At 32.4% G+C, this 16,565-nt stretch overlaps 2 protein-coding genes across 2 annotated transcripts in view; both read left to right on the forward strand.

Moving 5' to 3' along the window:
- The window catches only part of LOC107675411 (cytoplasmic aconitate hydratase-like), a 32,202-nt gene extending 19,017 nt beyond the window's left edge, over window positions 1–13,185 (forward strand). Inside the window, exons 12-21 of the mRNA XM_016469730.1 lie at window positions 3,847–3,982; window positions 4,671–4,755; window positions 4,859–5,015; window positions 5,124–5,248; window positions 5,388–5,492; window positions 6,761–6,903; window positions 7,247–7,394; window positions 8,527–8,649; window positions 10,821–11,006; window positions 12,363–13,185. Of these exons, the coding sequence (XP_016325216.1) occupies window positions 3,847–3,982; window positions 4,671–4,755; window positions 4,859–5,015; window positions 5,124–5,248; window positions 5,388–5,492; window positions 6,761–6,903; window positions 7,247–7,394; window positions 8,527–8,649; window positions 10,821–11,006; window positions 12,363–12,479 (1,325 nt within the window). The 3' untranslated portion in view covers window positions 12,480–13,185. The remainder of the gene's footprint in view (window positions 1–3,846; window positions 3,983–4,670; window positions 4,756–4,858; window positions 5,016–5,123; window positions 5,249–5,387; window positions 5,493–6,760; window positions 6,904–7,246; window positions 7,395–8,526; window positions 8,650–10,820; window positions 11,007–12,362) is intronic.
- Window positions 13,186–14,775: 1,590 nt separating this feature from the next.
- LOC107675416 (O-phosphoseryl-tRNA(Sec) selenium transferase-like) overlaps window positions 14,776–16,565 on the forward strand; it is a 21,533-nt gene continuing 19,743 nt past the window's right edge. Inside the window, exon 1 of the mRNA XM_016469736.1 lies at window positions 14,776–15,108. Within this exon, the coding sequence (XP_016325222.1) occupies window positions 14,995–15,108 (114 nt within the window). The 5' untranslated portion in view covers window positions 14,776–14,994. The remainder of the gene's footprint in view (window positions 15,109–16,565) is intronic.

Here is a 16,565-nt window from a genome sequence, read left to right on the forward strand (position 1 = left end):
ATATACTTAAATGCAAACTAAATGTAATGTTTTCAGATTTTTTTTTGCATGTAAATTGCGATTAAATTAATGTTTTATAGTTGAAATTAATATTAAATGCAATTATTTGAACTTTAGAGTGCTTTTTGACCCACTTAGGTGCATATTTATTTTAATTGCATAATTACTTCGATTGTCTTTGAAATATGTGCTGACAAGCATTTATGGTAAGCTAAAATATACTCTAATGTAATTTCTATAGAAACATGTGCAATATATTTGTAATTACACATTTTGCAATTTAGTACATTTAAAATATATTAACTTTGAATGCAATATTGAATAACACTACAGTTAAAATTATAATCAAGTATTTTACGCGCTTTAGTATGTTAGTCAACACATCAAAATAAGTGTACTTCTTTATAGCACAACACAAAATCACTAATACGGTGATTTAAAAGGTACTTTAAAGTAAAACTTCATTTGACATTGACAAAGTGCACTTTTTAAAAGTGTACTTAAGTGCGTTAAAAACATAGTCATGAAAATGTCTCTCTTTAAGTCACTTAAGTGGCCTTTTATTTCATTAATATCAAATGATCTGCAGATTTTTAAAAAATACTTTAAAGATCTTAAGAACAATACAATTAAGCACCCTTCGTTTTCACAAGAGGAACTACATTCTGCTGTGGTCAGGAAGGTGGAATTGCTTTACTTTCTACAAGAAAGTTGGCAGCTCTCACTGTTTATACAGTATATGTTTTATTCATATGTGTTTTTAAGGGAGGGACGCAGAGAAGCTGAATTACATAGAAAAGTATCTGAAAGCGGTGGGCATGTTCAGAGACTACAGCAACACGGCGGAGGATCCACAGTTCACTCAGGTAGCAAATCTAAATTCAACACATTCCCACAAATCTGCTGTTCACAGACAAATCTGAACCTCTTTCTGCAAATTGTACTTGTGTCTCAGGATGATTGTTATTCATCTTTCTCTCATGCAGGTTGTTGAGTTGGACCTCAGTACGGTCGTCCCCTGCTGCAGCGGTCCCAAGCGGCCACAGGACAAAGTGGATGTATCAGAGATGAAGCAGGACTTTAAAACGTGTTTAGGGGCCAAGGTACATGCCACAGAAACACCTGAGAAAACACACAGGACACACACTCCCTCTGAATCTAGAGATAATGCAGCATTATTTTTCCTCATGAAAGAGAAAATCAAACTTTGATAAAACATATTTATGACATAAGAGATAAAAAGCTGAAATGATGAGATATGAAGTCGTAATTATGCCACACAAGTCCATATGACAGTCAAAATTATGAAATAAAAAGTCGAAAAACAATAGAAAAAAGTCAAACTTGTGACAAAATTATTTGCATAAATATTCTGACATAAATTGAAACTGGCACAAAAACACGGTGAAATTATGGCAGTCACAATTATGATAAATAAGTAACGAATATGAACAAAAAATTCATTGTGATAGTTATTTTAACAAAATTATGAAATAGTCATAATTATGACCATGTAAAAGATTAAGACACAAAAAGTCATAATTGGCAAAATTTTAAATTATGACACAAAGTCCTTATGACGGTCAAAATTTTTATGCAATAATTATTTACATAAAAAAAAATCTAAACTGACATAAAAACATGAAGAAACGCTGACAAAGTCACAATTTTGACATAAAAGTTGATATTATAGCAATATATAACAATGAAAGTCATTATAACAATAATATGAAAAAAGTCATTAGACTTGACAATTGAAGTCCTTTTGACTGTCAAAATTATTACAAAAGTCAAAATTGACATAAAACTTCACATTATGACAAAACAATTGACATACAGTAACTCCTAATTATTTCATTAAAAGTAAAAAATGATGCGAGTCATATTTATTACATAAATATACATTTTTGTTCGACTTTTTAACATTTTGAAGAATATTTGTTTTACGTAATAGTTACCAAAGCATGGTTTTTTTTTAATTTATTTTTTTTTATCATGTCACTACAGGAATATCTGGAAGCTCATTCCTCCACATATTTTCTTTTGAAAAATGTTAAGTGTGTATTTAGTTTGGTCAAGTTAATTTTGTTAACTTTAAGAGTGCACTAAATTAAAGATGGCCTCAAAGCTAATATACATGAACAGTAGTGTCATAAAATGTACAAATAGTCAAATTTAGATTTTGAATGGGTTCTTTAAGGCAGTGCTGAAGCAACCATTCTTGTCTAGAGACATATTCCTGCTCACCTGTGTCATCCATCACTGTCTGTCTGTGTCTGTCTACAGCAAGGCTTCAAAGGATTCCAGGTGGCTCCTGAGCGCCATGATGTTCGAGTGCCCTTCCAGTTTAACGGAGCGGAGTATTCACTGTCTCACGGATCCGTGGTCATCGCAGCTATTACCAGCTGTACTAACACCAGTAACCCCTCAGTCATGCTGGGAGCAGGTACATGTCTGTCCACAGGGATGCCATCGAATTTAATTCATCTACTCACCCTCATGTCACTTGAAGAACATGTTTATTCCTGTAAAAATTGATGGTTAACAGATGGCTCTTTTCCATGTTTTAAAAGTGTATGGAAACGGGGCTCCAAAAACACCACAGAAGTAGTCCATATGACTCTTTCTCCATGTCATTCTTATTTGACCTGTACATTTAAAGGGATAGTTCACCCAAAAAAGAAAATTCTGTCATTAATTACCCACCTTCATGACGTTCCAAACCCCTTCGTTCATCTCCAGAACACAAATGAAGATATTTTTGATGAAATCCGAGAGCTTTTTGACCCTGCATAGACAGCAATGCAACGACCACATTCAAGGCCCAGAAAGGTAGCAAGGACGTCGTTAAAATAGTCCATGTGACATCAGGGGTTCAACCGTAATTTTATGAAGCTACGAGAATACTTTTTGTGTGCAAAGAAAACAGAAATAATGTCTTTATTCAACGATTTCTTCTCTTCCGGGTCAGTCTCTGCCGCCATTCACGAGAGTACCACGATGTATAGTCAAAAATATTAATATAATATAATATAAAACAGACATAAGCAATTATGACAAAGTTATAACTGACACAAGTCAAAATTGACATAAAACAATTATGATAAGCCAAAATTATAAATATATACAAAGTCACAATTATGACATAAAAAGTTGAATTTGTGACAGTCATAATCAAAAATCAATATTATGACGAGTTACATTTTAAGCAATACATATGATAAAAAGTCATGATTATGACAAAAATTCTAAATTGTGGCAGTCATAATCATTACATTACATTACATATTTATTACAAAATTGAGATATGACTTTTTGTGAGTTTCTACTTTTTAACTTATAATTATGACTTAGATTATAATAATTTACATTTTTGTCTTATAATTATTTCTTCTTTTTTTAAAACTATTTTAATAATTATGTCATGATTGATTTTACCAAAGCATGATTTTCATTTTTTTTTTTTAATCTTGTTTCAAGTGAACCCGTATTTAATGTAGTCTAGATTGTGTTTTCTTTTACCTTGCAATATTTTGCTTATGGTTTTTGAGGATGAGGGCATGTTTTGCAACCTGTCTGTCTTTGCATCGGTCAAATTTGGCAGCTTTTACCAACTGACAGATACATTTGTGCCAAAATACTGTGTGGAGTAACAAAAGCTATGCTTGAGCCTCTTTGTTTTGTAATCCTAAATATATGGCATTAGTTTTTCAAAACAGACCTGTTACCCATTTTTGAGGCCCATTATAAATATGTTAACAAGCTCAAAATGTGATTTTGTCACTTTACAGTTGGAGATGTATTTTTTTCTATGGTAGTGTAATGCTATTTCTTTCTTTCTGTCAGGTCTGTTGGCGCAGAGGGCTGTAAAGGCTGGTCTCCGTGTCAAGCCGTACATAAAGACCAGTCTGTCTCCAGGCAGTGGAGTGGTCACATACTACCTTAAAGAGAGCGGGGTCATGGACTTCCTCTCACAGTTAGGGTGAGGAGCTCATCATTGTCTGTGTTCCTTCACATAAATATAATTCTTGTGGATTTAAAGGAGCTACAGAAATAAAACAGGCTCTAACTGAATCATTATGACTGGCATTAGGGTCTCAATGTTACTTTTAGTACTATTCATATACTATTATAGTATTTATTAATATTTTGAATTGGCTTTTATTTTTATATGTTGAGTTTTCATTTTAATTTTATTTTAAGTTTTATTAAGTTTGCATTTGCCATTTTATATAATTTTTTTATATTTAGCTTTAATTTATATTTATTTAATTTGTAGCTTTACCTGGTCATTTTAGTACTTCAGCTTGAACTTCTTTTATTTCAGTTAGTTTTAGTGTCTTAAGTTTTGTTTTTGTTAGTGTTTTTTTATTTATTTAAGCACAGTTTTTACTGTGTTTTTATAGTTTTTTTGTTATATATACAGTATATGTTTTAGTACAATTTAGTAAAATTGTTCGTTTTAGTAATTTTAGCACTTATTTTACTTCAGTTTGTTGCCAAGACAACATTTCCGATTTTTGTTAAAGTTTTTTTTTAGTTTTCCATCTTATATTTATATTTTATTTCAGCTTTATTTCAAGTAACAAAGACACAAGTGACATATATATATAATAGTTTTAGTTAACAATAACAACACTTGTTTATGTATATTATTTGTGCATCTTTAGTTTCGAGGTTGTTGGTTACGGCTGCATGACCTGCATTGGAAACAGTGGACCCCTTCCAGAGCCGGTTGTAGAGGCGATTACTCGGGTAAACAAGCTTTTACTCTCCATTTTATAATGTTTTTGGATAATATATTATTTATATAAATTTAGAACAGTTTTAATGATCTCTTTCTTTAATGATGTCTCAGGGTGATTTGGTGGCTGCGGGTGTCCTGTCTGGAAACAGAAACTTCGAGGGTCGCGTCCATCCCAACACACGAGCCAATTACCTGGCCTCTCCTCCTCTGGTCATTGCTTATGCTATAGCAGGCACAATGAGAATAGATTTTGAAAAAGAGCCTTTAGGTGAGTAATATTTACCAGGCATTAAATCTCATTATTTTACATGCCGATGGTTGTTCTCCCTTTAAAAACATGAATACTGCCCATGTTTCTTGGCCTGTTTTCATCCAGCCGTGAACTCTCAGGGAAAAGAGGTTTTCCTGAGGGACATCTGGCCCACGCGGGAGGAGATCCAGGCGGTGGAGAGACAGTTTGTCATTCCTGCCATGTTTAAGGAGGTCTATGAGAAAGTTGAGGTACTGCTGACTTATAAACTACTCTTCTATAAATCAAAACAATGTCCAGATACCAAAAAGCATCATTCTGCAGTAAACGCATTTAGTTCTTAATATTTAAACCGTGTTTTAAGTAGCGTTTGTCTGTTTTCATATTTAGAAAGTGAATGAACGCTGGAACTCCCTGAAAGCTCCTTCTGACGAGCTGTATACCTGGGATCCCAGTTCTACTTACATTAAATCCCCTCCTTTCTTTGATGGACTGGTAATGTATACCATTGTCTCTTTTTTCCATTATTATAACTATACCCTTAAAAAAAAAGTCTTAAGTCGCTGGGGGATATTTGTAGCAATAGCCAAAAAAACATTGTATGGGTCAAAATTATCGATTTTTCTTTTATGCCAAAAATCATTAGGACATTAAGTAAAGATCGTGTTTCCTGAAGATATTTTGTAAATTTCCTACCGTAAATATATCAAAACTTAATTTTTGATTAGTAATATGCATTGCTAAGAACTTAATTTGGACAACTTTAAAGGCGATTTTTTTCAATATTTAGATTTTTTTGCATCCTCAGATTCCAGATTTTCAAATAGTTGTATCTCGGCCAAATATTAATATCCTATCATAACAAACCATACATCAATGGAAAGCATATTTATTCAGCTTTCAGATGATGTATAAATCTCAATTTCAAATAATTGACCCTTATGACTGGTTTTGTGATCCATGGTCACAATTTGTAGATTTTAGCATACTTTAAAAAGAGTACTTATGTTTGAAATAGTACACTTTAAAAGAATATACTTAAGTGTGAAATGAATGTAATGTTTTCAAACACTTAAATGAATGTTAAATGCAAGGAAGTGTATTATAGGTAACGTATATTATATGCAATGAGCTGAACTTTAAAGTGCTTTTTAAAAAACGACTTAAGTATATCTTTTATGTGTAATTTCAAAATTCCTTCTATTGTCTTTGAAATATGGTAAAAGTACTGACAAGCATTTATGGTAAAATAAAATGTACTTTAATGTCATTTCTATTGAAACTTGTATGTCATATATTTGTGATTAAATATTTGTGTTTGCAGTTGAGTACATTTAAAATATATTAAATGTAATACTAAACAACACACTATACAGTTATAATCAAGTACTTTGCATGTGCGTAATTACGTTAGTAACACATCAAAATAATTATACTTCTTTAAAACGCAACAAAGATTATTAAAACATAATGATTAAGTGTACTTTACAGTAAAATTACATTTGATATTATTACAAAAGTCACTTTTTAAAAGTGTACTTAAGTGTGTTAAGAAACGGTCATGAAAGCGTCTCTCTTTAAGTCACTTAAGTGGCCTTTTATTTTATTAATATTATGTTATAAGCAAGTACAGATTTAAAAAAATACACTTTTAAGATTTGAAGTACACTACAAGTGCACATTCAATACTGTTAAGCACACTTCTTTTTCACAAAGTTTGGCAAAAACTGTAAACACAAGTTCCTTTGCTGTTACATCTTTAGACCCAGGAGCTGCAGACACCAAACTCCATAACAGACGCGTACGTGCTGCTCAATTTGGGAGATTCTGTGACCACGGACCACATCTCGCCTGCTGGAAACATTGCACGTAACAGTGCTGCCGCACGATACCTGACCAGCCGCGGGTGAGACGTTGATTCGCTTAAGTGTATTCAGCAATTTAAGGGGGCATTCGTGGCCTAATGGTTAGAGAGTCGGACTTGTAACCCAAAAGTCGTGGGTTCGAGTCTCTGTACCGGTGTGTCTCTCTGTGTGTGTGTGTGTGTTCACTACTCACTGCTGTGTGTGTGCACTTGGATGGGTTAAATGCACAAATTCCGAGAATGGTACACCGTACTTGGCTACACTTCAGTTTCACTTCCAATTCAAGCTGTTACACACCTATCTCTGTGTGATCTCTAAGTCTATATGGTCTTTAAAATGAGATGCGACTTACAATGTGTAATGTAATATTGTTTCTATTCCTAGACTCACCCCGAGGGAGTTCAATTCATATGGTTCTCGTCGAGGGAATGACGCAGTCATGGCTCGAGGCACATTTGCCAACATCCGCCTCTTTAACAAGTTTATAAACAAGCAAGCACCAAGTACCATCTACCTTCCTACAGAGGAGACGGTGTGAAACTAATATTATTATTATAGTAGTAATAAGTAATATTTTGTATTATTTTAATAATAGAATATAATGCAAAACATGTATGTTTTTATGTGTGTGTGTGTGTGTATATATATATATATATATGTATGTATGTATATGTATGTATTAGGGTTGCCAACTGTCCAGTTTTAGACGGGACGTCCCTTATATTGTCCCCAATTGATTTGTCCCGTACGTGACCTCCCTTGTCCCGTTTATTGATTGCTACGCTGATCTAACCACTGACTGATACAACAGCAACAGTGCTGATCACGACACTTGAGATTGATCACCGACACCATACAGATAACAAACTCCAAACTGAGAATGAATCATTCTTTTTGGACAAATCAGTTTTAAGACCAAGCAGAATCTTGCAGAATTTTGATTTCAGCAAATAAGTTTGAGCGAATGCAAACAACGTGAATATTGTTCATGAGTCCAACATCCAGCCATGCAAGAAAGCATGCAATCTGCCTCTGAGAGAAGATGCGATCATAAAGGCAAGTCGTGTTTAGTTCATGTTGTTAAATAGAGAAAAACATTTCACGTTTAAACAACTAAAGGCGTATTCTTTACCTTGGACCTCATTTTTAAAACACAAAATGACCAATAAAGAATCAAAAACAGCCGATACTAGTTCTCTAAGTTGTCTTTAATTGAAAATATGCATTTTCATTCATTCATACAGTACATGGTTGCAACAACATTTTAGTTCAAGTAGTTTAAAAAATGCTTTATTGACTGACGTTTTATAGACATTCAGTTGTTCTGCTTTCAGATTCTATGCCATCTGTATGACATTACAATTCTTTTTAGAATTAAAATGTACATACATAGGTTATGTCTGAGAACCTTTTTTTTTTTACACCTTTTATTCACCTACTTTACTGCAGACACTGAAATGACATTCACTATGTGGTACAGTACAAATATTTTAAGTGTCCCTTATTCTGTGCCTTATAATGAGCCACGATTGTCCCTTATTTTCCTTTTCTGGAGTTGGCAACCCTACTGTGTGTGTGTGTGTGTGTGTGTATCCATTGCAATATTTAACTTTTTTAATTTATTTTGTGTGTGTGTGTTTGTCTGTTTTTGTTTTTTTTGGCAGATGGATGTGTTTGATGCTGCAGAGAAATACCAGCAGGCTGGTCATCCTCTCTTGATTCTGGCGGGCAAAGAGTATGGATCAGGAAGCTCTAGAGATTGGGCGGCTAAAGGGCCTTTCCTGCTGGTGAGACTTTATACATCATCTAATATTTCTACAAAATCATATACTGAGACATTTATGCATAAATGAGTTGCTCAGGTTGAAAAATCGACATACAGGTAGAGAAATAGATCGTCGTTTTCTTGGACAAGATGATCCATTTCTGTCTGGAAGCTACATGTATGGGAGAAAAACAAGCTTTCAGTACATATTGCGTCCACATAGTTTAATTCGTGGCAATCCTAGCCTCTTTCAAACCTGTCTGCATGTGATGTCCCTTGTGGAAAAAGAAGTGTGCTTAAGTGTATTAAATGTGCACGTAGTGTACTTCGGTATTTATTTATTTTTATATAGCGCTTTTAACAATACAGATTGTGTTAGGAAAATTAATTATAGTATAGTGACAATAGTAAACACTCATACTGTAAATAACTTTAATGAAATAAAAGGCTACTTAAGTGACTTAAAGAGAGACACTTCTTATATTCACTTTCTTATATTTCTGAACACGTCAAATTCAATTTTACTGTAAAGTATGCTTAATCACTATGTTTTAATAATCTTTGTTGTGTTTTAAAGTATAACTATTTTTATGTGTTACTAACATAATAAAGCACATGCAGATTACTTAATTATAACTTTATAGTGTGTTGTTTAATATTAAATTTAATGCATTTTAAATGTAATTGCAACTACAAATTGCAACTTCAAACGTGTAATTACAACTATATTTAAATACATGACATACACATTTCAATAAAAATGACATTAAAATATATTTTAGTTTATTATAAATGCTTGTCAGTGCATTCAGCAGTACTTTAACGAGATTTCGAAGACAATAAGAGTAATTATAGAATTACATGCAGTATGAAGATGCACTGAAGTCCTACTTAATTGGGTGATAACACTTTGAGGTTCAGCTAATTGCATTTAATACAAATTTACACATTTTCACTTAATTGCAGTTGACATACATTTGAGTGTCCGAAAATATTGCATTAAGTTCACACTTAAGGTGTATTCTTTTAAAAAGATGTTATTTCCGTAATAAGTACTCTTTTTACAAGTATGCTAAAGTGCACTTCTTCTTTACACTTTCGCAAACAGCCAGTTTCTGGATCTGACAGAAAACGATGCGTTCCTCTCAGTGCTGCTGATTTTGGTTTTCTGTCTCAGGGGTCTGGAAGCTACATGTATGGGAGAAAAACAAGCTTTCAGTACATATTGCGTCCACATAGTTTAATTCGTGGCAATCCTAGCCTCTTTCAAACCTGTCTGCATGTGATGTCCCTTGTGGAAAAAGAAGTGTGCTTAAGTGTATTAAATGTGCACGTAGTGTACTTCGGTATTTATTTATTTTTATATAGCGCTTTTAACAATACAGATTGTGTTAGGAAAATTAATTATAGTATAGTGACAATAGTAAACACTCATACTGTAAATAACTTTAATGAAATAAAAGGCTACTTAAGTGACTTAAAGAGAGACACTTCTTATATTCACTTTCTTATATTTCTGAACACGTCAAATTCAATTTTACTGTAAAGTATGCTTAATCACTATGTTTTAATAATCTTTGTTGTGTTTTAAAGTATAACTATTTTTATGTGTTACTAACATAATAAAGCACATGCAGATTACTTAATTATAACTTTATAGTGTGTTGTTTAATATTAAATTTAATGCATTTTAAATGTAATTGCAACTACAAATTGCAACTTCAAACGTGTAATTACAACTATATTTAAATACATGACATACACATTTCAATAAAAATGACATTAAAATATATTTTAGTTTATTATAAATGCTTGTCAGTGCATTCAGCAGTACTTTAACGAGATTTCGAAGACAATAAGAGTAATTATAGAATTACATGCAGTATGAAGATGCACTGAAGTCCTACTTAATTGGGTGATAACACTTTGAGGTTCAGCTAATTGCATTTAATACAAATTTACACATTTTCACTTAATTGCAGTTGACATACATTTGAGTGTCCGAAAATATTGCATTAAGTTCACACTTAAGGTGTATTCTTTTAAAAAGATGTTATTTCCGTAATAAGTACTCTTTTTACAAGTATGCTAAAGTGCACTTCTTCTTTACACTTTCGCAAACAGCCAGTTTCTGGATCTGACAGAAAACGATGCATTCCTCTCAGTGCTGCTGATTTTGGTTTTCTGTCTCAGGGCATCAAAGCTGTTCTAGCGGAGAGTTACGAGCGGATTCATCGTAGTAATCTGGTTGGGATGGGCATCATCCCTCTGGAGTATCTGCCGGGTGACAGCGCTGAAAGCCTGGGGCTCACCGGCCGCGAGAGATACACTGTGATCATTCCTCCGCAGATCACACCCAGAATGACCGTCGACATCAAGGTGCATGCATGATTTCACCTCAAACTGAGCCTTAAATCGGCCGTTTATAAAACGGAGAGTTCCGGTCCTTGATTCTGATTGGCTGAGCCGTGTTCTAAGCTGTTGTAAATTACTCTACAAACACACACCTTTGTTTACTTTGTGTGTTGCTCTGCAACCACTTTGTTGGAACCACAACTGTTTCTGAGGAACTACATTGTTAGCCGGAAGAATACTGTTTTTATTTATATCGTTACACTTTATTTGCTCTGTTTTATTTTGTGAAACCTTACTACGTATATGGAATAACCGTTTTATAAAAGCAATAAGCCCCGTGAAGCCGTGGTTTACAGTGAATTTATAACGGCTAACTCCGCTTCACGTCGTACCTAACAACGCCCCTTAGCCGTTATAAATTCACTGTAAACCACGGCTTCACAGGGGGTTATTGCTTTATTTTGTAGCAACAAGGTTCAAGGATCTTTATCTATCACATGCATATTACATTCATGTGATATAGTGTAGTAAATGTTTTTTCTGAACCAACAGTGAATTATGGACGTACACTCATAATAAAAAATAGAATATGTAACATGTATAACAGTAGATGTTATCTTCTGTGCAATCAATGGGACATGTGGTATTTTATTTTATTTTATTAACCGAATTGAATTTATTTTTTATTTTATTATTTTATTTTACTTTGCTTTTCCCTGAGACCCAGGCCTGATAAAGACCCAATTTCTTAAATAATTTGTATTTTTAACTAAAATTAAAACCATGTAAAAAAAAAAAAAAAAAAAGTTTTATTTATTAAAATGTATCTGAAATCAAATATAAATATTAGATGAAAACTTCTGCTTAAAAACTTAAAATGAGAAATTTAGAAATGTTGCATTGGCAACTTACTGACATTAAAAATAAATAAATAAATAAAATAACATTTTGTAGCAACGAGGTTCAAGTGTCTTTGTCTATCACATTTAAAAAAAATAAATAAAGTACTAAAGTTACTAAAATTGAAATAAAAATAAATTAAAACTATAGGGAATTATTAAAAAAAATTAAATGACTAAGACTTAATCTAAAAAAAAAAAGCTAATTCAAAATATGCATAAAATACTATACAATATAAATAATACTAAAATAACACTGACTTAAATATTTGTATTATTTATATTACATTTAAAGGTAATATAACTTACAAATGTGTAATTACAAATCTATTTAAATACATGACATACAATTTTCAACAGAAATTAAGGCTTCAAGTTCAATTTCCTATGCTATAGAAATAATACTGAAATAACACTAACTTAAATACTTTCTTCTGCGTGTTCCATTTGATGAAATGTGTTGTTTTATTCCTCTCTGCAGCTGGACACAGGGAAGACGTTTCAGGCCAAGATGAGGTTCGACACGGACGTGGAGCTCACGTACTTCCATCACGGCGGCATCCTCAACTACATGATCCGCAAGATGTCCCAAAACTGACACCGTCTTCAGGACGATCCCCTCGAAACGCATCCACCATCTGGATGCTTGTTTTGTCCCATCAGTGTTTTTGTCTCTCTTTTAAGAACCAACTAATGTGTTGCTTAGTTACGGTTATGTTTGAAATATGACGCATAACGTTACAGTGCTACAATATTACATTGTGTAATGGACTGTATGAGTTTGGTGGAGGCTCAGTGGGGTTGAAGGGGAAATTAGAAAGCATTGCACGTTTATTCTTCTCTGTTATTCACCTTATTAATCACTGTGCTTTAACTACACCTCGACACAAGTTCTTAACAGGTTATCCGCTCGTGCATTGCGTTGTTGTTGTTTTTTGTTAGTTATAACAGCATAAACGTTGATTCTTTTTTATTTTTTAAAATGTACCAATGATTCCGTTTCATTGCTGAATAATTTTCTTTCAGAAGAGTCATGTAATGGTTATGCATTAACTTCAGACTGAAATACTGACGAACATGTAGTTTAAAACAGATGTTGCATCAGATAAATCCCTTTAACAGCTGTCGGATATCAGATGAAAATATGAAAGTGCCTATGCTTTCACACATTGTGTCTAATCACTTGAAAAAGCCTGTGCTTGTTTCATTCCAGTCTTTATTTCTTATGCATCTGTACTCAGAGCTGGGTAGTAACTGATTGCATGTAATCTGGATTACGTAATCAGATTCCAAAAATTAAGCACTTGTAATTAGATTAAATTACATTTTAAAATACTCGTAATCAGACTAAGGTTACTTTTTTATTGAGTACATATTATTCACACAATGGCAATAAATTATGAATATATAATTCCTTGTTTTCATCTTTTAAATGTTCCTTTTCAAAAAAAGTTTTTTTTTTTAATTTTAAAATAGCTTACTGCTTATATACACTCAGAAAGTCTTCAGTTTTGTGGACATTCACTCAAAGATCAGTCATTAGTCAAGTGGATATAATTACACACAAAATTAAGAGGCCACAGCATTTGAGCACTGGATTTACAAAAAAACATTTCAATTTTAAGAAGCATTTCAACATTGCATCAACTACTGATAAACACATTAATTATCACTTTTTATTTAACCATGTATTATTACGTCTTTGGAAGGCTTCTGTCTTTCAAACACATTAAAATGCACAAATTCACACTATTTCTCATTTACATGTAATGCAGGGATTCACAAACCTCTTTCGCACAATGTATTTGCACCCCTGAGATTTTAAGGCAATAAGTTAATAATTAAGTAACACATTTGCATGTTCACGGTTTTCTGGCGTTAATGGTAACATTACATGCAGTTAAACAAATAAAATATTAAAAATTTTTTAGTAAGTGTTTTATTTTGACTGATATTATTTTAAAATGATTTTATAACGTTAACATTAACAATTAACAATTAACATTAATTTTGATAACATTTTTTATGATTTAATTAATTATTAGCTTTTCATTAAACTCACAAACCCCCTGCAGTTCATTCACAAACCTCAGTTTGGGAAATATTGATGTAATGTTTAATGCACTGGAATGGAACATATTTTCTTTTTCTTTGCAATTTTCTACCAATATAGTAAATCGGCTGGTTTTAGCTGGTTTCCAATTGTTTTTTGCCAAATCGGCTGGTTTTAGCTGGTTTCCAATTGGTTTTTGCCAAATCAACTGGTTTTAGCAGTTTTTATTAACTGAATCAGCTGGTTTTAGCTGGTTTCCAATTGTTTTTTTTGCCAAATCAACTGGTTTTAGCTGTTTTTATTAACTGAATAGGCTGGTTTTAGCTGGATTTCAATTGTTTTTTTCCAAATCAAACTGTTTTAGCTGTTTTTATTAACTGAATAGGCTGTTTTATTAACTGAATCAGCTGGTTTTAGCTGGATTCCAATAGTTTTTTGCCAAATCAACTGGTTTTAGCAGTTTTTTTTAATAGCCTTTTTAACTAATTCAGCTGGTTTTAGCTGGATTTCAATTGGTTTTTGCTAAATCAGCTGGTTTTAAGCTGATTTTTTGTTAAATCAGCTGGTTTTAGCTGTTTTTTTGTTTTTTTTTGCTAAATCTGTCTGATGTTTCTTTATCTATCTATCTATCTATCTGGCTTTTAAACCTACTAAATTAAAACTTTTTAGTACTGTTTCAAACTGAAAACCTTCAAACTTCAAGCTTTTAAAACTACTTCAAACTTTCTGGCTAGGCTTATCTATCTATCTGGCTTTTAAACCTACTAAATTACAACTTTTTAGTACTGTTTCAAACTGAAAACCTTCAAACTTCAAGCTTTTAAAACTACTTCAAACTTTCTGGCTAGGCTTTCTCAAGCCAACTTTTAAAATACTTTTTGATCTAGTTGTTGCTATTTAACGTGACTGCATAGCAACGGTGCACGGCTGCACCAGGGACTTTTACTTTGAAATAGAAGCGTCATCAAGAGGAGGAGTTTCGATCCGGAAGTAAACAGTACATGTAGAAGTTGATCGATTTGAAACTCATGCTGACTCAGAGAAAAACACCTGCAGCGACATGAACATCCAGAACTTCAGCCTGAGCGAGAAGCTGGTGTCGTCCTCTTATGTGCGGCAGGGCCTGCAGGCTCGCCGAGGACACGAGCAGCTCGTTCGAGTGCTTTTACAGCAGGTGAAACTTTGACTGTGTGTCCATCAAGCTCTGTTAATGTCTGCACTGATTAGGTAAATCAGAGACATTCAAAACAGCACGTTTCATTTCTGTTTAGTTGTTTATATTAAATGCAATTAGTTGAACGTAAGAGTGCTTTTTACACCCACTTAAGTAGGACTTTAATGCATGTTTATGTTTCATAATTACTTCTATACTGCTGAATGTACTGACAACCATAAATATAATGTCATTTCTATTGAAACTTGTTTGTCATGTATTTAAATATATTTGTAGTTACACATTTGTAATGATGAAGTTGCAATTTAGTACCTTTTAAAATGTATTAACTTTAATGTAATATTAAACAAAACACAGTTAAAATTATAATCAAGTGCTTTACATGTGCTTCAGCATGTTAGTCAACGCATCAGAATAAGTGTGTTTTAAAACATGATAAAACATTATTAAAACATTAATTTAAAATGTAAAACTTTTAAAGTGACACTTCTACACGTGACCTTTTTAAATGCACTTAAGTGTTAAGAAACTCTTTAAGTCACTTAAGTGGCCTTTTATTTCATTTATAGGTTACACTTTATTTTAAGTGTAAAATAATTCATTTTCATTTAAGTACTGAGTAATATTAATTAACTACATGTACTTACTATATAGTTAGCTTAGGGTTAGGATTTGGGTTTGTCTTAGGGTTGCTTGCATGTAATTATGCATAATTAATTGTTATTATAATAGTAAGTACATGTAACATGTGTAACAAGGACACCTAAAAATAAAGTATTACCCATTTAAAATGTATTAACTTTAATGTAATATTAAACAAAATAGTTAAAATTATAATCAAGTGCTTTACATATGCTTTAGTATGTTAGTCAACACATCGAACTTAAGTGTACTTTAAAACATGACAAAAAGATTATTAAAACAATCATTTAAAATGTAAAACTTTTAATGTGACGTTTCTACAAGTGGACTTTTTAAGTGTGTTAAACTCACTTAAGTGGCCTTTTATTTAATTAATATTGTATTATCTGCAAGTACAGTGTTTTAAAATGATTCTTTTAAGATTTGAAGTACACTACATTCAGTACTAATTAAGCACACTTTCCCAAAGGAACATCAATAAATCTCAAAATATTAGACGATTTGTCCTTTTTGTAACAAGAAAAGTTAAGATCAGGTGGTAAAATGTCATCTAACATGACTCCCAAAACCTTTAATGTGACACTTCTACAAGTGGACTTTTTAAATGCACTTAAGTGTGTTAAGAAACTTTCTTTAAGTCACTTAAGTGGCCTTTTATTTCATTTATAGGTTACACTTTATTTTAAGTGTAAAATAATTCATTTTCATTTAAGTACTGAGTAATATTAATTAACTACATGTACTTACTATATGGTTAGGTTACTTGCATGTAATTATGCATAATTAATTGTTATTATAATAGTAAGTACATGTAA

Source organism: Sinocyclocheilus anshuiensis, unplaced genomic scaffold (genome assembly GCF_001515605.1).
Source record: "Sinocyclocheilus anshuiensis isolate Anshui unplaced genomic scaffold, SAMN03320099.WGS_v1.1 scaffold1081, whole genome shotgun sequence".
Taxonomy (NCBI): domain Eukaryota; kingdom Metazoa; phylum Chordata; class Actinopteri; order Cypriniformes; family Cyprinidae; genus Sinocyclocheilus; species Sinocyclocheilus anshuiensis.